General features: G+C 61.1%; 3 protein-coding genes across 10 annotated transcripts in view; 2 read left to right on the forward strand and 1 right to left on the reverse strand.

The window, feature by feature from the left end:
• The window catches only part of ZFPM1 (zinc finger protein, FOG family member 1), a 34,935-nt gene extending 20,429 nt beyond the window's left edge, over positions 1–14,506 (forward strand). The window contains exons 4-10 of the mRNA XM_071440821.1: positions 6,223–6,359; positions 8,748–8,850; positions 9,898–10,107; positions 10,647–10,877; positions 11,210–11,305; positions 11,398–11,547; positions 11,883–14,506. Coding sequence (XP_071296922.1) covers positions 6,223–6,359; positions 8,748–8,850; positions 9,898–10,107; positions 10,647–10,877; positions 11,210–11,305; positions 11,398–11,547; positions 11,883–14,059 — 3,104 coding nt within the window. The 3' untranslated portion in view covers positions 14,060–14,506. The remainder of the gene's footprint in view (positions 1–6,222; positions 6,360–8,747; positions 8,851–9,897; positions 10,108–10,646; positions 10,878–11,209; positions 11,306–11,397; positions 11,548–11,882) is intronic.
• Positions 14,507–15,598: 1,092 nt separating this feature from the next.
• Positions 15,599–18,172, reverse strand: CIDEC (cell death inducing DFFA like effector c). 4 transcript variants are annotated; one of them, XM_071440876.1, is made up of 6 exons: positions 18,037–18,172; positions 16,884–16,955; positions 16,617–16,758; positions 16,374–16,523; positions 16,085–16,269; positions 15,599–15,997 (listed from the first exon to the last, which is right to left on the reverse strand). In XM_071440876.1, the coding sequence occupies exons 2-6, from the start codon at positions 16,931–16,933 to the stop codon at positions 15,805–15,807; spliced, it is 720 nt and encodes a 239-aa protein (XP_071296977.1). In that variant the 5' UTR covers positions 16,934–16,955; positions 18,037–18,172; the 3' UTR covers positions 15,599–15,804. The 4 variants fall into 4 exon arrangements, with proteins under 4 accessions (XP_071296977.1, XP_071296975.1, XP_071296976.1 ...); XM_071440874.1 differs by having other exon boundaries at positions 18,023–18,154; XM_071440875.1 differs by having other exon boundaries at positions 17,834–18,145.
• Positions 18,173–18,514: 342 nt separating this feature from the next.
• ZC3H18 (zinc finger CCCH-type containing 18) overlaps positions 18,515–23,433 on the forward strand; it is a 45,389-nt gene continuing 40,470 nt past the window's right edge. For 3 of the 5 annotated variants that reach the window (XM_071440839.1, XM_071440842.1, XM_071440843.1), the window contains exon 1: positions 18,515–18,802. The gene's annotated coding sequence lies outside the window, so the exon portion shown is untranslated. Of the gene's footprint in view, positions 18,880–23,433 lie in introns of all 5 variants that reach the window. The other 2 variants (XM_071440840.1, XM_071440841.1) reach the window with 2 other exon arrangements.

Raw genomic sequence — 23,433 nt, forward strand, 5'->3', positions numbered from 1 at the left:
CTCTGGGCAGTAGTGATGGCTCTAGGTTGATTACAGAGCTCAGGCTCCTCTCCTGATCCCCCAAACCCCTCACCCCCATCCTCCATATCAGGATGGCACAGAGCAACTCCTCTTTTTTTTTCTCTTTTTTTTTTTTTAGTGCATCTAATTAAAACTCCCAAGTCCTTTTTTTTTTTTTTTTTTTTTCCCCTTTTCCTCCCAGCTCCCCCTTCCCTTCAGTTGTGTTTATCTCCCTCCTCAATAATCTCTGGCTGCCCAGGGTTTGTCTGGAAACCTCAAGGTTCATTATCGGGGTGAGCAGGGCACAATGGGGGGGACAGCCCCCCCACATCTGCCGCGTCCCTCCCCCTCCACCCTGGCATGTGTGGGTGGGAAAAATTATCCCAGCAATTCCCTGTTATCACTGGGAGAGGAGCAGCAGAGAGTTGTGGCTGTGGGAGGCTGCTGGGGCTTGGGGGCACTTGGGACTCAGGGCATTGGCCCCCCCAGGGTCCCAAATCAGGGGGGCCCAGCACCCTGAAATCCTCCCCCTGCCCCACGTGGGTCCTCCTGCCAAAGGCAGCAGGGTGGGGACCGTGCCAGCAGTGATGGTGACCCCTCCCCCTGATTTGGGATGTGGAAAAGCAGCTGCCCCTGCTGGGGGATGTCCTCCTGTGCCTGGGGTCACTGCGGGGTGGAGGGGACAGTTTGGGGACACTGATGTGGTGACAGGATGCTCTGACTGGTCTGGGGATGTTGCTGAGTGGAAGGATGATCAGACCAGTTTGGGGACAGTGACAGCATGGAGGGATGCTCAGGGAGTTTGGGGACAGTGACAGTGTGAGGGGATGTTCAGGGATTTTGGGGACAGTGACAGTGTGAGGGGATGCTCAGGGATTTTGGGGACAGTGTGAGGGTATGCTCAGGGATTTGGGGACAGTGACAGTGTGAGGGGATGCTCAGGGATTTTGGGGACAGTGACAGTGTGAGGGGATGATCAGGGATTTTGGGGACAGTGACAGTGTGAGGGGATGCTCAGGGATTTTGGGGACAGTGACAGTGTGAGGGGATGATCAGGGATTTTGGGGACAGTGACAGTGTGAGGGGATGCTCAGGGATTTTTGGGGACAGTGACAGTGTGGGGGGATGCTCAGGGGTTTTGGGGACAATGACAGTGTGGAGGGGGGGTTGCTCAGGCATCTGTTCCCATTTTCCCTGGCATTTACCTGCACTCTCATGGTGACAGCCCTGAGGACGATGCCTCCAGGCTGGTGCTGATTGACAGCTGTCAATCACTCACCTTCCTGCCTGGATCTGAGTACCGATGGGGATTTGGGGCTTGAACCCCCCCATCTCCATCTGGGTACCCCCTCCTGGGGGTTCTCCCACCCTCCCCAGGCACTGGGGCTGTGGCAGGGTCCCCCTGTGCTCCCCTCCCTTTCCGTTCGGGATATCTTCCCTCTGCATCAGCTCCGGGGCCCCTGCATCCCCTTCCTCCCCTCTCTGGCTTCCTGCCCTCCCCAGTGCCCTCCTCCCGCTGCCTGGGCACAGCCAGGGGTCCCAGGAGAGGGGACAGGGTGTCCCTGGCACAGGGGTCCCACCCCCCTGGCAGCCCAGGGGCAGCCAGGAAGCTTTTCCTCCTTCCCATCCTTCCTGAGCAAGTTCTGGTGTTTTCCCCAGTGTTTATTCCTGTCCTCCAAAGGTCACAGGTCCTGTGTGTTTCCTGCATGTCCCTTGTGAGGAGGACCCCAGGGAATGGGGGCTGCCTTGGGATGGGAACCCCTTGGGATGGGGTCCAGGGGTGGGGACAGAGCAGGACAGGGTGCCCCTGGCACAGAGGTCCTGGCAGCCCCAGGGAAGCCAGGAACTTTTCCTGCTTCCCATCCTCCCCGAGCCTTTCCTGACCTTATTCCAGCATTTCTACCCACATCCCTGCAGGCACAGGTGCCAGTTCCTCCCTGGGATGGGAGCCCCCGTCATGAGGGATGGCAGCACTCAGGGATGGGCACCCCTCGGGATGGGGACCCCCTCGCAGCCCCATCCCAGCAAGGCACAGCAACACCCCAAAGGCAAATGTCTGGGAATGCTTATCAGCCCATCCTGCAGGGGCAGGGCACCCCAGCTTCCGTGGGGTGATCCGGGGAACACATGGCAGGGCCGGTGCCACCCGCCTGCCAGCTGTGCCCCACAGCTGGCCAGCAGGAGCGGGTCCTCTTGGGGTGCAGCCCCCTGTCCAGCCCCACAGGTGCTGGGTGGTGCCCACGGGGCAGGGCTGGCTGCTCCATTATCCAGGGGCAGGGTTCAGCCCGATAAGGAGTCGCTTTTGGACTCGGGCAGCAAACAATCAATAAGTGGCGAGCGATGGGCAGCAGAGATAAAGGCAGAAACCCCCCTGGCTCCCGCCCCACCGGGGCCTCCCCAGCACCCCAAAGCAGGGCACAGAGCCCAGCTGTGCCACAGCCATCCCCTCTCCATCCGCAGAGCTGAGCCCAAGCAGGCTGAGCCCAGCAAGGCTCGATTTAAACCCTCCTCACTCCTTTGTCGTCCCCAAGGCTGCCCTGATTACTCGAGCACCCGGGACGGCAAAGCCGGGATAATCTCCTTAGCCCCTTTGGAGAGATTTCCCTTTGTGAGCCGAGGTGAAGAGTGGAGATGCTGCATGTTCACAGCTTAAGACTCTTCCCAATCGGCTCCCTCCATCTTATCGGAGCGGTGCCATCACATCATTGCAGTAGTTGAGTTGTCAGGATTTATTCCTTCCGCCGCGCTCTCGCCGCTTCTAAAAACAGCAGCTGGGGCCAGGCTGGGGAACTGGGGGGGACTGGGGCTTCTCCAGCTCGGATTTCCCCAGGCAGGAGCAGGGGAGCCATGGGAGGTTGGGTACTCATTGATGGATCCATCCCTCCATCCATCCCAATGCCAGGCCAGCTCCTGCAGCCACATCCAGGCACCCACATTCGCTTTCCTTGCAGGAGGGAAGGGCAGAGGGGCCCCAGACAAACCCACCCATCCCACCCCATCCCATTCCAACTGCTCCTGCATCCACAGGATTTGAACCGCAAACTGTTTGGTCCCTTCGCAGGAATCTGGAGGTCCATCCGTCCATCCATCCATCCATCCATCCATCCATCCATCCATCCATCCATCCCCATTTCCCAGTCTCTCCATGCCCAGGGCTGGATCTGGCTGTGCCCCCCAGGCTGGCACAGGAGCAAGGTGGCTGATCCCGGGCTGTGATCCCATGACACACTGATAGCAGTATTTATCCTGATTGTATCCAGGCAGCTGCAAACACTGCAGGGACCTCTGAGCCTGGGTGCCCACTGAGGGGCAGAGCAGTTGGTCTGGATGGGGTTCAAGTGCTCTGGATGCAGCTGAGGCAAAGGGATGCAGGAACAGCTTGGAATGGGATGGGGAGGGATGAGTGGGTTTGTCTGGGGGCCCTCTGCCCTTCCCTCCTGCTCGCTCCCACAAGGAAAACAAAAGGATGTGGCTGCATCTCCAGAGCTTCCAGTGCTGCTCCTGGCAGTGCCATTCCTCTCCCTGGCCCTGGCAATGCTGTGGTCACCATGCCCATGGCTCTGGCCTTCATCTCCATCGCACCCCGTGCTGGAGGAAGGCTCCGTGATGCCTCCCTGGAACTGTGCATCCCCACAGGCTTCCTCCCTCCCCTGAGCCCACCCTGGACCCACGGGATGGGTGGGAATGTGGGTGCCAGCCATGCCTGCTTGGCCATGGGGTGGTGGCAGGATTAATCTTTGCTCCTGGCACAGCTCAGCTGATTCCTTTGGAATCCCTTGATAGGAAGATAAGCCAGGAGCAGCCCCGTGTTCCCAGTCCCTGTCACACCAGGCAGGTGCACCTGGCTCTCTGGGGGCTTCTCCTTCCTTCCTTCCTTCCTCCCTTCCTCCTTCCTTCCTCCCTGCTGCTTTTCCCTGTGCCCCAGAGCAAACAGGCCGGTCCCTGCCCAATTTGGTTAATGAGCTGGGAGATAAGCCCTGCTCCCTGATAAGGAGGGACCGATGGCCAGGTGAGATACCTGGGGGGGTGTTCACCTGCCAGGGGATCCCACAGGGAGCTGCAGCTCAGGGACTTTGCTCCAGGACACCCCAGGGGCTGGCAGCAGCTCTTGCCAACCCTGCAGGCAGTGGGGTGTGCCTGGATCCATGGTGGGATCACCCTCTGCAGCCTGGTGGTCCCATGTGGGGACACGGCTTCTGCCTTTGGGCTTTGTTCCCAGTGTAGAGCACACATCATCTCCCATCATTTTCCCTGTTCCCACTCAGCAGTGCTGTGTGTTTAGCTGGAAAAAAATCATCTTTTCCCTCCTTTTTTTTCCTCGCTCTGTTAACGTGGGTGCAGAGCAGGGGCTCTGCAGCATCCCTGGCTGGTCCAGGGACACTCATCCCTCTGGAGGAGCTCCCAGCGCCACAGAGCAGGGGTTCAGCAGCATCAGTGGGGTTCCAGCACCCCATTTTGGGGTGGGTGGAGGCCGTGGGGCTGGCGGGAACGGGGCTGGCTGTGGCAGCACTATTTTTGTCCCCCTGTCTGGAACGGTTTTCTCTTTATCAGCGCCTGCGTGTTTTCTCTGCTGGGGATTGATACACACAAGATGAAGTGCTCTGACATGGGAAGTGTCAGGCGAATGCTCTTATCTCAGAGACATGGTCTCCTGACCCAAACGCTGCTGATTACCACTGAGACGGGGACGGGGGGGCACCCGCAGGGGGACGTGGCCGTTGGGCTCCGGGCCCCAAAAGCAGCCAGGATCTTGGGGGTGCCAAAGGCAGAGGGGCTGCTGGGGCTCTGCTGGGGTTTAGGGGTGCAGGGGAGGCTGGGCAGCTCGGGGATGCTGAGGATGGGGGAGTCCAGCACTCCAGCAGCACTTTGGGATCGGATGGGAGGTGCTGGAAGCGTGGAATAATGTGAGGGTCTGACTGCCCTGCTCAGCCACTCTGGTGGTCACTCTGCTCCCTGCCTGCCCAGGTTCTTCATGGACCCTTCCTCAGGCTCAGTTTGTGCCAGGGAATAAATCCCAAACAGCTCCCTCATCCCTCTCCTCCCTGTGCTGAGGTGGAGCTGGTGAGGAAATGGGCAGGGGGATGCAGGGCAGGAGGATGCCACGGATGTGGAGGATGTAGGGTGGGAGGATGCCAGGGATGCAGGGCAGGCACAGCCCCTGCCGTGCTCATCCCCCAAACCCCTTTGCAGGGATGAGATCCCATCCAGACACAGAGCAGGGATCTCCATGGCCAGGGTGGCTTTGGGAGCACTCTGGCTCCAGGCGCTCCCAGGCTGTGGCAGTGGGCAGGACAGGGGAGCCGAGGCACAGCCCATCACCAGCAGTGCTGGGGGCTGTGGCACAGGGCTGCAGGGTGGCAGGCACCAGCCTGGTGACCCCAAACACCTCGAGGAACCTGGACACCTGCCCAGACCTCCCGGTTCTGCCGGGATGGCACCAGTGACTCCCCTGGGATGAGCTCCAGGCGGTGTCCGGGGCGGACAGAGGGGACCCGCGGGTGGCAGTGGCACCTGGGCGATGCCAGGTGACACCACCCAGCGCTCCCAGTCGCTCACCTCAGCTCACCCCAGCGCCGGGAGGATCCAGATGTCAGCCCTGCTAATAAACACATCAGATTTCAATCTCCGCAGCCATGGGATCGCTTTATCCTCCCTGCGCTCCCGGCTCCAGAGGCAATTTTGCCTTCAGCCAGCGCAGCCTCCTCCCTGTCCCCGGCACCCGGGACCGGCTGCAGCCCCTCGGGGCTCGGGGGGCTCTTTGTCCTGCCCTGCCGGGGCTCGGGCGCACGGGCTGGGTTCACTCGCTGTCCCCGGGGAGCTGCTCGGTTTTGGGGGGCGGCAGCCGGCGAGGGGCAGGCAGCACATCCATCTGGGTATTGGTTACCTGCCATCTTATCTGCGCTCCCAAAGACAAAGGCACAGTTAAAACATTTTCGAGCAGCCTTCATAGCGTATTCACATGTTATCTAACCCATTAAACCAGAGCCTTATCAGATAATCAAAGCCATTAAGCCCTGAAGCTGCTGCGACTCCGGGTGCGGGGATGGGAAACGCTCCTTCCTCTGCCCGGGCCGCGCCGGGACCCCCGGGCAGGGCTGGATCCCCCCACGGGACCCCCAGCAGCAGCTCCAGCCCGGTTCCCACAGCCCCAGCATTTGGGGTGCTGCAGTCCGGGGCGGTTTTGGGGCGCATCCCGCTGATGCTGCGCGTGTCTCCCCGCAGATGAGCTGGAGCTGGAGCTGCGGGATGGGCACAGACGGGTGCGGAGCCGCCGGAGCCTCCCCGAGGGCTTCTCCTGGGGCCCCTTCCCAGGCAGCATCCACAGCGAGCCGGCATCGCCGGGCCACGGCAGCGACACGGTAAGGAGCACCCCGAGGGGGACAGGGGACACCCCGAGGGGGACAGGGAGCACCCCCAGGGCACGGTGAGGTGGGGGAAACATTCTTTGGGAAGTCCCTGCCCGAGCTGCTGAGATTCCTCAGGGAATCTCCTGGTTTGAGGTTTCCCTGCCAGCCCAGAGCGCTCCCGCAGGCAGGGGACAGGAGGACATTGCCATCCCCTCTGCACAGGCTGCTTGGTGGCACCTGTCTCCTCACAGAGGAGATGGGATCTGCCTTTTCCCATCCCAGATTTGCTCCCTGGGGGCTCTGGTGGTGTCTGGGAAGGACCAGCAGCCATGGGGAAGGGGCAGAAGAGCAGCACCGAGGGGGTGGTGGCTGTTGGTGGCATCACTGGCGGAGCAGCAGAGGAGGGAGGTGGCCACGAGTGTGACTCTGGGTGTTTTTAGGCTCTGGATCCTCCATCCCAGCCATGTCCTTCCCTCCACATCCCCCCTGAGTTGCACACAGGCAGCTCCAGCCCAGGATCCTCAAGCCCTGGCTCCATCCCCACCTCTTCCTCCTCCTCCTCCTCCTCTCTCCTTTGCTCTTTTTTTTTTTTTTCTTTTCTTTCTTTTTTTTTTAAGCTCAGGCCCGTTTATCTTTGCTGAATTAAATCCTTGATTAACCCTTATCTGCCCAGTTTGGCTCCCTATCTCCCGCTTGGCGCCGTGTGTCCAGACACCCGGTACAGGATGATTGATTTCCCCAAGATATGCTCAGCTTTTTTCTGATACTTCATTTATTGTCTAAATATTTTTGCTCCCATTTCAGCAGCTCCCTTATCGAGCCCGGCTGATGATTCCCAGCCCTGCTCTCCTCTGCCACTCTCCTCCCTCCCTATCTCTGCTCAGGGAAGGGAGGAAGGAATTGCAGCCCCATCCCTGATAGGGGCTGTCACCCTCAGGTCCTTTCCTCTTTGTTGCTGGTGGCGCTGGGGGGAGTGCAGGGGGTCTCCCCCAGATCCTGCCTGGATCTGCTCTTCATCTCCAGAGAATAAATCCCAAACAGCTCCCTCATCCCTCCTCCTCCCTGTGCTGAGGCGGAGCTGGTGGGATGTGGAGTTGTGGGAGATGATCCCATCCTGGGGTTTTGGTGGGAGCTGTGAGCACTGGGTGGCTTTAATATTCCGTGGTGTGGAGCACTGTGTGTCCCCATCTGGGGAGGGAGAAGGAGAAAGAACAGGAGGGAAAAGAGCAGCAGGAGGAGGAGGAAGAGGAGAAGGAGGAGGAAGATGCCTACCCACCCCCACCCGCTCCCACAGGGTTCCCCCAAAAGATCCTTGCCCGGGAGGCTGTGGCAGCCCTCTGGCAGACAGCTCAGGGTTGCCGAGGGAAGGTGAAGCCCCTCTGGGACTGTCCCCGAGCCCCTGGGTGCCCGCGTCCCCCCCGGCGAGGGCAGGGCCGTGTGGATGCGCTCCCGGCGGATGCGGAGCCGATTGGGTTTCAGATGGGTTGGCGATGGTTATCGGGCTGTGCAGCGACACAGCGACCTCTTTGTTCAGGGAGAACAAGGAAGGGCTTCACGCCGGGCTGGGGCCACCGCGGGGAGCCGGGCTGGGCACCCCGGGGTGCTGGGGGCACCTTGGGGTGCTGCAGGGTCCCGGGCAGCCCCTCCAGCCAGGGGTGTCCCCATGCCGGGAGCAGAATTCCCAAGGGATTTTCCTCTCCCCGAGGGGGCCCCGCCCATGTGGCACCAGCAGTGCCCATCCCTGGGGAGATGCTGGGGGTCCCAAAGCCCCCAGCCCCATTTCCCGTGTCCACAGGGGCAGGGGAGGTGCACTCACCTGTGCCAGTGTCACACTAGTGTGCCACATCCGTGTGCCAGTGTGCCACATCCATGTGCCAGTGTGTCACACCCATGTGCCAGTGTGCCACATCCATGTGCCAGTGTGTCACACCCTTATGCCAGTGTCACACGTGTCACACACATGCACTAGTGTGTCACACCCTTGTGCCAGTGTCACACACATGTGTCACACCCCTGTGCCAGTGTGTCACACACATGTGCCAGTGTCACACACATGTGTTGGGGGCTTTATCAGGCTGCCAGCACTCGGCTCCTGGCAGTGATAAGGCCCCAACTGGCTGTGACTGTCAGGCTGAGTTGGAGGGGTTGGAAATATTGGGATGGATAATTAGATTTCATATCGTTACTGCAGCAGCCATCGGAGGATCAGGGAGATTAATTTCCCCCCCCTTGTGCTCATTAATATTCATTAGAATGCGGGGAGGCTGAGCTGGGCACGGGCTGAGCAGGGAGTGCTGTGACCGCCCTGGCAGCCCCTCAGTGTGACCCCAGCCCCTTTTGGGGAGCATGTGACCCTACCTCAGTGTGACCCCAGTGCTGACCCCTGTCCCTGCCCCACAGAGCCCCCCCCTGACGCTGGTGCTGGGGGACGAGAGCTGCTGGCTGTCCCTGCTGCCCCTCGTGCCCGGAGAGACCAATGCCAACACCGTCATCTACAGGAAGGGTTGGTACTGGGGGTGGGAGGGCTCCCCATCTGTGTCCCCTGTCCCAGTGTCTGATCCTCCTGTCCCACTGCTGGCTGTCCCTGGGCTTGTCCCTGTCCCAGCTTCCCTGGGTGGCTGCAGCCAGTGGGGCTGGGGAGGGTCCCAGCAGGGATGGGCACAGGGATGGGAGCAAGGATGGTGTAAGGATGAGCACAGGGATGTATCCAGGGATGGATGCAGGGATGGTGTAAGGATGGGCCAGGGATGGGAGCAAGGATGGGAACAGGGATGGACACAGGGATGAGCAGGGATGGGAGCAAGGATGGTGTAAGGATGGACACAGGGATGGATCCAGGGATGGGCACAGGGATGGTCGTAAAGATGGGCACAAAGGTTCAGGGATGGGCACAAGGATTGGAAGAGGGGTGAGTGCAGAGATGGGTGTAAGGAGGGATGGGGGCAGGGATGGGCACAGGAATGGGTGCAGAGATGGGCACAGGGATGGGTGCATGGATGTGCACAGCAACGGGTGCAGGGATGGGCACAGGGATGTGGCAAGGTGGATGCAGGGATCGCACAGGGATGTGGCAAGGTGGATGCAGGGATCGCACAGGGATGGGTGTAGAGATGGGCACAGGGATGGGCGCAGGAATGGGTGCAGGAATGGACACAGGGATGTGGCAGGGATGGATGCAGAGGTCGCACAGGGATGTGGCAGGGATGGATGCAGGGATCGCACAGGGATGGGTGTAGAGATGGGCACAGGGATGGGCACAGAGATGTGGCAGGGGTGGATGCAGGGATCGCACAGGGATGTGGCAGGGATGGATGCAGGGATCGCACAGGGATGTGGCGGGGGTGGCACTGGGATATGTGCAGACACGGGCACAAGCCAGAGCGGCGGCTCTGGGCGGGCTGTGCGGGCTCAGCGCGGGCAGACACCGCCATCTCCAGGCCATGGCCGGGAGGGAGCAGCGGCCGTGCCGGGACCGCGGGGACAGGGCGGGACGGAGGGGCCAGGCCAGGCGGGCAGGACGGGTCCCCTCTCACCGCTGTCCCCTCTCCAGACGAAGCCCTGTGGTGCCGCACGACGCGGGCGCTGCGGGAGGACGAGCCCCTGAGCGCCTTGGTGGTGGCAGAGCCACCGGCTGTCCCCAAGCACGGGGTGAAAGCGGAGCCCGGCGAGTCCCCGTACCCGGCGGCGCTGCACTCTGACATCCAGCTGCTGCCACAGCAGGCCGGCATGGCCGCCATCCTGGCCACCGCCGTGGTCAACAGTGAGTCCGGGGACACGAGGGGAGGGACACGAGGGGAGGGACACACAGAGACATGCAGGGAGGGACAGGCAGGGATGGACACACAGGGAGGGATATGGGAGAGGGACACACGGAGAGGGACATATGGGGAGGGACACATGGAGAGGGACAAGCACAGAGGGGCACACAGGGACATACAGGGAGTGACACACAGGGACAGGCAGGGATGGACACATGGGATATGGGGGAGGGACACCCAGAGAGGGACACACGGGGAGGAACAGCAGGGAGGGACACACTGGGAGGGACACACAAGGACATGTGGGGAGGGACACGCAGGAGGGGACATGCTGGGAGGGACACACAGAGAGGGATATGCAGGGACATGCAGGGAGCGACACGCAGGGAGGGACATGCGGTGAAGGACATGCAGCACCATGGCCCTGCCGGGGCTCTCCAGCCTGTCCCACAGCGATGTCCCTGTCCCCAGCCTGTCCCACAGTAACGTCCCTGTCCCCAGCCTGTCCCACAGCAATGTCCCTGTCCCCTGCTCTCCACAGAGGATGTGTTCCCATGCAAGGACTGTGGGATCTGGTACCGCAGCGAGCGCAACCTGCAGGCCCACCTGATGTACTACTGTGCCAGCCGGCAGAGCGCTGGCGCCGGCTCCCCCGCCCTGGACGAGAAGCCCAAGGAGACCTATCCCAACGAGAGGGTCTGCCCCTTCCCACAGTGCAAGAAGAGCTGTCCCAGTGCCAGCTCCCTGGAGATCCACATGCGGAGCCATAGCGGTATGGCACGGCCTGGCACGGCATGGCACAGCATGGCATGGCACCCCTCGTCTGGAGGCTTTGGGGTGGCAGCACGGTGACCATTAGAGGAGGCTGGCCCCAGCTGAGCTGCTGGAGGGGCAGGGAGGAGGCAGGGCTGGAGCACACTGAGCAGTGGGATGAGGCTCTCCCCAGCTGATTTGGGGCACTGGTTTGGCACTGCTCACTTGTAGGTCTTCCCCCAACTCGGACCTGTAGAGACAGAGGGAGCTGGCCCTGTGGGGTGGCCCTGTGGGTGTGTCCATGGGCCCTATCCCCCTCCCCTCAGCACTGAGTATCTGTCTGTCCGGCAGGAGAGCGGCCATTTGTCTGCTTGATCTGCCTGTCCGCCTTCACCACCAAGGCCAACTGTGAGCGGCACCTGAAGGTGCACACGGACACCCTGAACGGTGAGTGTCCCACGGGGACAGCCCTGTCCCACCCAGGGATGGGCACCGTCCTTCCTGCCCTGCCCGCTCAGCCCGCTGCTCTGTCCCCTCAGGTGTCTGCCACAGCTGTGGCTTCATCTCCACCACGAGGGACATCCTGTACAGCCACCTGGTCACCAACCACATGATCTGCCAGCCAGGCTCCAAGGGCGAGGTGTTCTCACCAGGGTCAGCCCTTCCTGCTGCCAAACCCCTCGCTCCTGGTGAGTCCTGGGGCTGTGGCCCTGGGGGACACAGGATGCCATTGTCACCCAGGGCTTGTCCCCAGCTGGGCCTGCTGGTGGGAAGGGAGGCGGGGATGGTACAGTGTCCCTGTGCCAGGACATTGGGAATGGGGAATGGGGTGCCAGGGGTGTTGGGAACAGGACATGGCAAGCATCCCTCAGCCAGGATGTGTGGAACAGGGAACGGGGTGAGGATTCTGCCCTGGGGGTGTCAGTAACGGGGGGACAAGGCAGCACCCCATGCTGGTGCTCTCAGTGCTGATCCTCCCTGTGCCGGGGCTGCTGGTGACGCTGTCACCTCTGTCCCCCTGCAGGGCTGAGCCAGCCGAACAACGCGTCCCTGCGCAAGTGCAGCCTGGGCGCGTTCCTGCCCGAGGCGCTGCCGGCCCTGCCGCAGCACGTGGTGCTGCCCGGCCCCGACCCCGCTCCGGCACCACCCGCACCGCCCGCCTCGCCCCCCGACCCCCGGGCCGGCAAACTCTCACCCCCAACCCAGCCGCAGAACGGGGAAGGGCCTTCATCGGCATCCTCCTCATCCTCCTCCTGCTCCACGTCCGGCGAGCCCGTGCGCATCAAGGAGGAGCCGGCGGGCAGCCCGGCCAGCGAGGCGGAGGCACCGAGGAGCGGGGAGGGGGCCGGCAGCCCCGACGGCGGCTCCCGGACCTCGTCCCCTCGCAGCCTGGCCTCGGCCAAGGTCAAGTCGGAGCTCGCCAGCCCCACGCCGGGCTCCAGCCCCGTGCCCAGCGAGCCGGGGACGGGCACAGCCGGCGGCACCGTCTTCCTGCCGCAGTACGTGTTCGGCCACGAGGCCGCGGTGGTGCCGCAGGCCTCGGAGATCCTGGCCAAGATGTCGGAGCTGGTGCACAGCCGGCTGAAGCAGGGCCACCACGGCGGCGCGGTGCCGCCCGCCATCTACACGGGCACATCGGTGCCCAAGGGCGCCACGTGCTTCGAGTGCGAGATCACCTTCAACAACATCAACAACTACTACGTGCACAAGCGCCTGTACTGCTCCAGCCGGCACCTGGCCGAGGACAGCCCGCCCGGGGCACGCAAGCTCAAAGCCCCCCCCGGGGCGCCCAAGGGTCCCCTCGCCCCGGGGACGCTGCTGTCCCCCCCGGCGGGCAACGGGCAGGGCCCGGCAGCGGGGGACGGGGACACGGGCCGCGATGCCACCCCGCCGGCCACCGCACCGGAGGGCAAGGCTGAGGAGGGGGGCACCAAAGCGGGGTCCCCCGAGGCAGAGGGGGGCTCGGGGCGGTGCAGCGAGGACAGCCAGAGCCCCGGCAGCTCGGCGGGCGACGAGGGGGACGAGGACCCCAGCAAGACTCTGTGCGAGGCGTGCAACATCCGCTTCAGCCGCCACGAGACCTACGTGGTGCACAAGCGCTTCTACTGCGCCTCGCGGCACGATCCCCCCCTGCGCCGCCCCGCCGCCCCCAAAGTGCCCTTCCTGCCGCAGCCCCTGCGCACCCGCAAGCGCCGCAAGCTCTACGAGATCCACGGCGCCGCTCGCCGCCCCGCAGAGCCCCCGCCGGCCCCGGAGCCCCCGCCAGCAGAGCCGCCCGCGGCCGCCCCTGAGCCCCGCGCCGGCCCCATGGACACCGAGGGTCCCATCGACCTGAGCAAGAAGCCGCGCTGGCAGAGCGAGCCGGCACCGACACCGGTACCGGCACCGGCGCCGCTGCTGCCCCTGGCCGACTACCACGAGTGCACCGCGTGCCGCATCAGCTTCAACAGCCTGGACGCGTACCTGGCGCACAAGAAGTACCAGTGCCCCGCCACGCCGCTGCAGCCCCGCACGCTGGAGCACCTGCAGAAGATGAAGGGGGCCATGGCCGCCCCCCTCAAGGGCCGGCACAGCCCCGGCAGCCCCGGTGAAGGGGACCCCGAAGGAGGGGTGCGGGTGAGGGCGGCCCCGGCGGGGAGCCCCGGCATCCCCTACCCCGGGGCGGACTCGCTGCAGCGTCACCCCAAGGGCTCCCTGCCACCGCCGGGGGCCAAGGGTCCCCTGGCCGCCTGTCCCTACTGTCCCCTCAACGGGGCCATCAAGGGCGACCTCCTGGAGCACTTCCGAAACGCCCACGGGCTCTTCGTGGCCAAGCCGGGGCCACCGGAGGCCCCCGGTGCCAGCAGGATGCCCGAGCCCCCGCTGCCCACCGTGTCCCCTCCCCGCCCGCCCGGCCCCCGCCTCCGCCGGGACAGCACCAAGGAGGGCCGGGACAGCCCCCGGCCCCCTGGCTCCCCCCGCGCCCCCGCCTCGCCCGGAGCCCCCGAGGCGCTGCGGGAAGCCGCCCGCAAGCCCCCCACGCCCCCCGCCTACACGGACAGGGGAGTGCAGACCCCCCCGGGCAAGGCTGTGCCCGGCCCGGTGCCCAACGGCAACCACAGGTACTGTCGCCTCTGCAACATCAAGTTCAGCAGCCTGTCCACCTTCATCGCCCACAAGAAGTATTACTGCTCCTCCCACGCCGCCGAGCACGTCAAGTAACCCCCCCAGAGCCCCCCAGCACCGCTCGGGGGGCTGCAGGGGCTGGGGGATGGAACCGGTGCCTGACACCCGCCCCTGTGCAGGGGTTGGGGTGATGGAGGAACCCCCCAGGAGGCTCCACCGGGGCAGCTTCGGCATCTGGAGAGCCCCAAAGTTCACTGGGGTTGGGGGGTGAGGACATTGGAGGTAGGGGTCAGCCCCCACCTGTGCCCCGGGGGGAAACTGAGGCAGGAGGACTGTGCATGGCCCTGCCCTGGGGGCTGCAGGGGGCTTTTCCCTGTAGACACTACGGGGCTGGGGTGGGGGGGCACGGTACCCCAGGAAATCTGGGGGTGCCCCCACCACAGAGCAGACCCTGCACGGAGGCAGCCCTGGGAGCGAGGATGGAGCTGCCATGGGAACTGTGTGTATAAATAAGTGTGTACAGAAATAAATATGTCTGCTAAACACCTGTGTGGGGTGGGGGACACTGCAGGGGCTGGCACGGCCACCAGCATCCCGAGGGCCATGGGGACATGGGGTGTGTACAGCCATGGTGACAGCAGGGGCAGGGCACAATGTCCCCACGCTGTCCCCGGGTGGCACCTTCAGCAGCCCAGGGAGGTCACACACCGTGGGGCAAAGTGCAGCTCCCAGATGGGGCTCAGCTGGTGCTGATGGCTCATTAATTATCAAGGTAATTAAGCCCCACAGTGCCGGGTGGGGTCAGGTCTCTGCCACAGGAGCAGCCCCTGAGCTGCAGCTCCAGACCCTGCTGTGAGTGCCCAGGTGAGTGTGGCTCAGGTCAGGTGTCCCCCACAGGGTGACAGGGGAGGATGGCCCTAAGGACCCCCAGAGCATGGCTTCTCGCCTCCCCACTGCTCATCCCAGTGTTTCCCAGTATCCCCAGTCCAGCACAGGTGGGCAGTGGGTTGTTCCCCTTTCTCCCACCCTCTCTGGCAGGCGTGGTGCTTCAGGATCTTTCTGGGAACACTTGGGGACAGTCCCCACGGGCCAGGTCACTGGGGCCCAGTGCCCCCACTCTGTTTGTTTCCCAGCTGGTATTCCTGGAGCTGCTGGGCCCTTGGGATGGCCCTGACCTGGCCAGGCCAGCAGCAGCAGCACCTGGGGTTGTGCAAGGCTGGGGTGGGCACAGGGACTGCCCCTGCCCAGGGCTGGGGACCCCAGGGACCAGAACACCCCCTCATGTCCCTCCCTCTGTGCCAGCCCTGCACAGTCAGGGGCACAGGGAGCAGGGAGATTTCTCAGCCCTTTGAAAGGAGTAAGGACAGGCATGGTGCCAGCTGCCACAGGCCAGGGCTTTGGGGTTTGCCCCATTACTGTGTTGTGGGTGTCTCAGCTCTGTGCCAAGGGGTGGGAGCCAGGCTCTGGTGCCAGGGAGGAGGAGGATGAAGGCAGCAGCTCCCCTGGGGAAGCGCTTGCGACAGGTTCCCTCCTCGCACCTCTTACACCATCACCAGCTCAGGGTGCCAAGCAGTGCAAGGGCTGAGCGTCCTGGGTGCCCACCCCCCCCCCCCAAAAGACAACACAAAACACAGCTGAATTCAGGAGAACTTCACTTAAATAAATATATTTACAGAGCAGCAGCTATTCCAGAGCAGGTTTGACCACACTCAGCCAGCGGAGTGCAAGGAGAGGCTGTGCCAGGCACCCTGGCAGCCTCTGCCCAGGCATTGACCTAGCGGGGTGCTGGGACCCCCGAGGGCTGGGGGGACAGCAGAGGGGACAGGCCAGGCCAGCCAGCCTCACTGTGACATCTTCTTGTAGGGCAGGGCAGGGAGGCTGCAGGGCAGGAGGTTCTGCAGGGGCAGCGAGCTCTTCTCCTCTTCCTTCTGCTCCTCCTCAGTGGCATCCAGGAGCTGCTGCATGTAGCACGAGGTGCCCAGGAGGACGTGGCCCGTGGCCTGCATGCTGAACAGCGCCCAGCGCAGGGCTTCCCTGGGCAGGGAGAAAGGGGTCAGTGTGCCACAGCAGGGCTGGGCAGTGTCCCCTGTCCCCAGAGTGTCCCCAAAGCCCCGCACTCACTTCACCAGGCGCCGGGCCCCGTAGCAGCGCAGGTCGTAGGACATGCTGTAGGTGCCATAGAGGGTGGCTTTGACGTTGAGGCAGCCCAGGTCCTTCGGGTGGGTCTTGTACAGGTCGAAGGTGACGGAGGCGACGTCGATCCTGCGCGGGGGCTTGCGGGACAGGCTCATCTGGTAGCCACGTGTCTGCAGGAGAGCAGCACCACGGTCACCTGCTGCACCCCACCCTCCCAATCCCACCTCCAGCGTGGGACACACGGGACAAACCAGCCCCTCAGGGGTCCCCTCACCTTGGGGGCAGTCCAGCTCTGCCCCTTGCTCAGGGCCATCAGGGTTGTGCCCTCCTCCAGGGTCCGGAAGAAGGACTCAGTCTCCACGGCCGTGCCATCCTCATCCAGCACCAGCACGATGGGCGCGGGCAGGGCCAGGGCGCTCTGGGCCTGCAGAGGGGCTGGGGGTCAGCAGGGCTGGGGACAGGCCCGGGGCGGGCAGACAGAGCCCGGACAGAGGGACGGACAGAGGGGCAAACAGACCTGGCACAGCAGCTCGGCCAGGCTGGGGGCCATGACGCCCTTGCGCAGGCTGCGGTCCCCGTTGCACACGCGGTAGGGCCGGGGCCGTGGGGCCGGGCCCGCCAGCAGCTGCTGGGTCATGGAGGCGCTGGCTGAGACACATCTGGGAAGGGACACAGGGATTGGGGTGTTCTGAGAGCCAGCAGAACCCCCTGGCAGCACCAGCACCCAGGGAGGGATCTGGGGGGATGTCCCCCATGCTGGGGACAGGGGGTCCATGGCACTTACTTGGACACGGGGGCAGCCAGGCGCTGGCTCAGGGATTTGGCGTAGTCCATCTTCCAAGGAGCACGGAGCAGCCTGCGGGGAGGAAGGACAGTGGTTCCTGTCAGCCCAAGATCGGTTCCCACCAGCACGTCCAAGTCTGCTCCAGGGCTTCTTCCGCTGCTTTCAGCTCCCGTCTGCTCCAGATCTCCCCACTGGCAATGCCGGTGACAGAATTGAGCCTGAGCTCTGTCACCGCTGCCTTTACAGGGGCTGGCCCTGCCCTTTGGCCCGGGCCAGGCCAGCGGTGGCCGCCCGGCCAGAGTCCCCTGCCAGCAGGGCTCTTGCGCAAAGGGACACGCGGGGGCTGAGTCAGCGCTGGAGCAAAGGTGAGACAGCAGCCCTGGGCTCCTGGGAGAGCACATTGGGGCTTTGGGGGTCAGGGACACCCATGGGAGCACCCCCAGCCCTGCTGATCCAGGGGTGTCTCCAGCCAGGAGCCTCACGGGGTCCAGCAGAGCTCCCATTCCCTCACCTCCAGGGAACAGCAGCTCTTCTCCCGAGGATCGAGCCCGTCCTCCTCACCTGCCCTTATGTACCTGTCACAGAGGCTCCTCCCCAGGCCGCACCCCTCCTGCTCGGCCGGGCCCAATGGGTCCGGTCCGGCTGAGGGGGGACCGGGAGCCGGGCGGGTCCGGCTGAGAAGGGACCGGGAGCCGGGCAGGTCCGGCCGGGGAAGGGCAGGCTGACAGGGGTGCCATCAATCCGTACAAACGTTCCCCTGGGTGTCACAGGACGGTGCCAGGCTGTTCCCAGGGGTGTCCAGGGACAGGAGGAGCAGCAGCGGCCACGAACCAAACCCGAGAAGCTCCCTCTGAACACGAGGGAGAGCCTGTGCGCATGGAGTGTGGCAGAGCCCTGGCACAGCTGCCCAGGGATGTGGGGTCACCTGTCTGGAGCCATCCCAAACCCACCTGGACGTGTCCCTGTGTCACCTGCCCCACGTGTCCCTGCCAGAGCTCCCGAACATCCCCCGGTCCTGCGGCACGCGGGTGCCCCGTCCCTGTGCGCGGGTGCGACCCGGGCACATCTGGAACCCTGCCCCTCCACGTGCACGCCCGCACACGCCTCCTGTGCAGATGTTGGCGCGTTCACGCGTCCACCTGTGCGCGCACACCTGCGCTCCGTCCATGCCGTGCGCGGCCCCTTTAAGAGACGCGCGGGAGGGCGGGGGGGGAGCAGAGCGCGCGCTCTCCCCTCCCCTCGCCTCGCGCCGCCGGGCCCCGTCGCGCGCGGATGACGTCACGCCATGGCCGCCCTGCGCCGCCGCGAGTAGAGGCCGCTCCGCCGCCCCGTCCCGCGCTGCCGCCGCCGCCCCGCCGGCCCCCGCCGCCCCCGGCCCGCCCCCGCCGCGCCCCGCACCGCGCCGGGCCCCCGCCGCCCCCCGACACCGGTGAGCCGCCGCCCGCGCCGCCGCGGCCTAGCGCCGGGGAGGGGGGGCGGGCCCGGGCCCGGCGGGGGGGGAAGCGCGGGGCGGGGGCGGCACCGGGGAGGGGGGGGACGGGGGCAGCCCCGGGAGCGAGAATGGGGCGGGCGGCGGGGAGAGCAAGGGAGGGCCCGGCGGTGTTCTAGAGGGGGTCGGGGGGAGGCCGGAGAGCGCGGAAATGAATGAATTCCCCCGCTCGTTCGGGACCGGGAATGGGACGGGGCGGCCCCGGCCTCGGGGGGAGCCGGGGGACAGCGGGGCTCGGCAGGGACGCAGCGTGCAGGTGGCTCTGACTGTCCCCCATGGCTAGCAGCGGGAGCAGGGACAGCGCCAGCAGCCGCGGCCTGGGGGCACGGCAGGAGAGCCCCGCCTGGCAGGAGAGGAGAGCCCCGGAGGTGAGGGGGCACCGCGGGGGCACAGCCGGAGAGCCCCGCCTGGCAGGAGAGCAGCCTCGGAGGTGAGGGGGCACCGTGGGGGCACGCACCGGGCACCACAGCAGCACCTGCACCTGGGGCAGCCCCGAGGGGGCTTGGGGTTTGTCACCTGCAGGGTCAGTTCTGAATGAGTTTGGGGTTTGTCACCTGCAGGGTCAGCTCTGAAATGGGTTTTGGGTTTTTCATGCTTGGGGTCAGTCCTGGGATGGATTTGGGGTTTGGCACCTGTAGGGTCAACCCTGGGATGGGTTTGGGGTTTGTCACTCATGGGGTCAATTCTGGGATGAGTTTGTCACTTGTGGGGTCAGTTCTGAATGGGTTTGGGGTTTGTCACCTGTAAGGTCAATCCTGGGATGGGTTTGTGTTTTGTCACGCATGGGGTCAGGTCTCAGGTGGGTTTGGCATCCATCACCTGTGGGGTCAGTTCTGGGATGAGTTTGGGGTTTGTCATCTGTGGGATCAGTTCTGGGATGGGTTTGGGGTTTGTCACTCATGGGGTCAGTTCTGAGATGGGTTTGGAGTCCATCATCTTTGGGGTCAGCTCTCAGGTGAGTCTCTCAGAGCTGCTCAAGGGCAGCACCTCCAGGCTGTGAATTCTTTCTTCCTAAGCTTTGCCTGAATTCAGGGAAAGGGTCCCAGTTTATCTTTGCCAAACTGCTGATCCAATATCAGTCTTTTGAGTGGGATTATCCCAAATCCTGCTGGACCCAGGTATGACCCTCTGGTTGTCTCTTCCTGAGGCCCTGAGAACTCACACTCAGCGTTTGCTGGGGGAGAGCTGCAGGAAGGAGCTGTAGGAAAATCAGCTGTGCTGGGAAAACAAACTGCAGCTGCCTTTCCCTTCAGGTGCCCACCACAAATCCATGGGGAACATTCCCCATTGGAGCTCTCTGAGCTCTGCTTCAGACCCAGCTCCTGGAAATGCCTCTCAGCACCAAACTGACCCCACAGGGCAGCTGAGTTTGGGCATTAAAGGGTGCCCTGAGAGCTGCTGAGTTCCCTGGGCATCCTGCACCTCAGAGCTCCCTAAGGATGGCAGAGAAATGAGGATTTTAGTTCATTAACCCTGTTGGCAGCTGGAATTGCAGTCAGGGCAGGGCTGCACACAGGTTCATCTTCTCAGTGTTCTGTGTTTCCCCTCTCCTGGATCCTGAGGAATTGATTTCCTGCTGTCACTGCTCCTCCACATTTTTCCCTGTGTTGGTTTCTGCTTTATCTCTGCTTTTGCAGTTGTTTGTTCCCTGAACCTTTGTGTGCTGCCCTTCTCTCCTCCCCTGTCCTGTCAGCACTGTTCCCTCTGCTCAGCTCCCTCCTGGCTCCTGCCTGCCCTTCCACCCTGCTCCAGGGCTTTGCTGTCCTGCCTGACCCCCTGGATTTCATGGGTCTGATTCACAGCAGCTCTTTGGCTTTTAGGAAGTGGATTTTACCCTTTTATCCCAAAGATTTCAGCCTGAAGGAAAAAGCTTCCTCTCTTCTTTCCTTCCCATGTGTCCTGTGACCTCCCCAGGGCTGCCAGGAGCACAAAAATTGGGAATGCACTTGGTTCTTCATATTTATGAACATTTGTAGGATTTTCAGGCTGAAACTGATGGCTCTGCCCAGCTCCAGGTTTTGTAGTAACTCAGTTCCTGCCTGGAATTTCTTCCTTTTTAATTTTGCACCTTTTGTGCTGTTTAATTAGCAACAGAGAATAAATTGGGCCTGATTTTGCAAAAGGAGCTGCTGGGTAAAAATTCCTGCTCTGACTCCTGTGGCCTTGTTAAATCAAAAGTGTGAGGTTCAGGATTTTATTTAAAATGTATCCTGGTGAGGTGGAAGTGGATTTTTAAAAGCAATTTAAGCAGCAAAGGGCTTTTCTCTGCCTGCCTTTAGTGCAAGGCTGCTCAATCCCAGTGCTTTCAGTTCAAAAATCTTGGGTGTCATTAAGCTTTGATAAAAATATCTTATAAAGGAAGTGAGGCAGGTGAGTTTAAATTGCTGCAGCATGTCTCCTCCTGTTTTTAGGGTGGAAATGTGTGATTTGAAATGTTTCTAAGAAGGTTGGGAGGCTTTAGTAGGAACAAATTGGCTCTTTCCTGGTGCATCCAGGCACGGTGAGATGGCCAGGTAGGAGGAGCATCTCTGTCCCACCTTGTGCAAGCCATGGGACTCTGATCAATTCCAATGGAGCATAAATTCATCCTTCATTCCCTAATTTGAGATACTCCAGAGCCCAGGCTGTGAAACTTCCAAGTCACTGATGTGTTGTGGAGCTAAGAGCTCCTCACTCCTGGGAACTTCTGCTGCCAGACCCTCAATTTCTTCCCTGAGAAGCTGTGACCTGCTTTGAAGAGGCTTTCAGCTCACTGAGCCATGCCCAAATCATTCCAAAACCAGGGGAAAGACCCTTTTTTTTTGCCTGAAAATGCCCATTATTGATTGCATTTGCTTCCTGTGGCAAGGCTGGCCCAGCTCATTTAGCCTGGGAGCAGGAGAGGTTTGTGAGCCTGGATGGAATTCCCAGTGCCCTGTGCTGCTCCAGGCTGCCTCAGACACTCAGGAAAGGAAGATTTGACACACTTTGAGCAAAAGGAGCTGGTTTTGGAGCAGAAATAGTTGTGCAGCTGGGACCAAAGGCAGCTTTGCCTGAATTTGGAAGATTTTTCAAGATAAAAGGCTGCTCAGTGAGAGGCATTAATACATCCCTGCCTCTTGCCTGAGCTGCAAGTCAAACAAGCTTAGCTGGGGCTTAGGAGAGTTAATGTTTTGCTTTTAAAACTGGTTTTGAACTAGGAAGAAACTGCCTTAGTTTTATGGCACAAAAAAGGGCCAAGTTTATGGTAAGGGAGGGATGAAACCCGGGGGTTTCTGCTCTGCCACTTCTGTCACTGCTGCTTGAGTTAAAATACTTCCATGGAGCCAATTTTTCTCAGTTTTTTATGATATTTATCTTTATGTTTCTCTAAAGGACAGCAGAAAACAATTCAAGAAACCCCAAATGTACAAAAACCCCAAACAACCCCTAAAAAACACCTCAAAATCCCCAAAAACCTTTCAGGATTTCAGAGATCTGGGATAAATTGTGATTTGCAGATTTAAAACCTCTCCAGAAAAACCTCTCACAATTACAGAGATTTGGGATAAATTGTGATTTGCAGATTTAAAAACCATCTCAAAAAAAAACCCCAACCCTTGCAAAATTCAAAAAATTTAGAATGAATTGATTTGCAGATTAAGACAACACTTAAAACTGGAATTAAACTTGTCCTGTTCCATCATCAGGCAGTTTTCCTTTTAATTTCCAACTCCCAAATTTTTTTCCTGCTGCTGATTTTACCTTTGGACATCTGGGCTTTGTTTTGGGATATTTCCATGCAGGGTAAGATTGCTGCCAAAATCTGCTTTGTTGGTTTTGGGGAATCTTGGAGCAGCAGCCCAATCCCTGAATCCAAGGAAATACACCCCAAAAAACCCTCCCTGCCTGGATTTTGTGAACCCTTCTCACTTGGGCCATCATTTATTGTGTTTCTTATCATTTCTGCTGATGGAAATTAATAGGAAATTATTACAACTGCTGGATGCTGTGGATTTTATAAAAGCTGCTGTGCAGGTCAATGTTTTGTATTTCAATGTTTTATATTCCTCACCATCAGAACATATTTGTTTCCTCCCATCCCTCTAAAGGTCTCCATGTCAAACACAAAAAGCCATTTGCTTCACTTAAATACCTTTTTTTTCCCTTATTTTTTTGGTGCTGCTTATTTGCAAGAAAACAGAAAACAAATTTCCTGAGTCCACGTGGCCCTGGCAGATTTGATATTTGTGGTGGCCTCTCTGGGCTGACCTTTGTGTTCACACAAAGTCACTTCTCAGGCACTTGGGCAATTAAAATCCCCACTCTGAGCTGGCTCCTCAAGCCAATAATGATCTGTGCAGGAATTTATGAGCTCAGCATCAGGCCTGATGTGCTCAATAAGGAGATGATTGGTTCAGCTCCATCCTGGGGAACTGCTCAGAGCTGTTGTCACCAGGAGGCAACTTCTGGCTTTTCATTTGGGTTTGACCTTGTCAGGGAAATCAGAACTTTGCTGGTGAGCCAGAACCAACCTCAGTGTGCAAGGAAGCCCAAAATGTGGATTTTCTGCTGCTCTGGGGCCTGCTGATGCTGAGATGATCTCGTGTTTATCAATTCACTGATAGCAGCAGGGCCCTGGGGGCTTGGGGAGAGCACAGTCAGCCCTAAAATACAGCTTAAGGTGCTTCTGGGAGTGGTTTGGATTTATTTTCTGGTTTTAACTCCTCTGCAGACCTCCCACAGTATAAGGAACAGCATTTTCTGGAGTGGGACTTTGATCTTGGGAGTTTGCAGCAAATTCTCTTCGTTACCAAAAGATTTTGGGGGTTCAGGTGCTGGGAAGGCTCAGTTTGCTTTACTTGGGGCAGTGTTTGGTGTGGCTGGGTGGCTTTTTGATGGGAAATCACCTCTCCTGTGCAAAGCCAGTTGGACAAATAGGGAAAAGTGTCAGGAAAAGGTGAAATAGCAGCTTAATAAGAGATTAGTAATCTCTGATTTCATGGTAGATTGCTGGGTGTGTTTCAAGGAGCAACCAGAGTCTGACATTTGTAGCATTTCTGCTCCAAGGGTTTTTAAAATAACAGGTAAAACTCTGCTCAT

This window comes from Agelaius tricolor, unplaced genomic scaffold, assembly GCF_023055355.1.
Source record: "Agelaius tricolor isolate 1412-34295 unplaced genomic scaffold, bAgeTri1.0.p SCAF_15, whole genome shotgun sequence".
Classification (NCBI taxonomy): Eukaryota; Metazoa; Chordata; class Aves; order Passeriformes; family Icteridae; genus Agelaius; species Agelaius tricolor.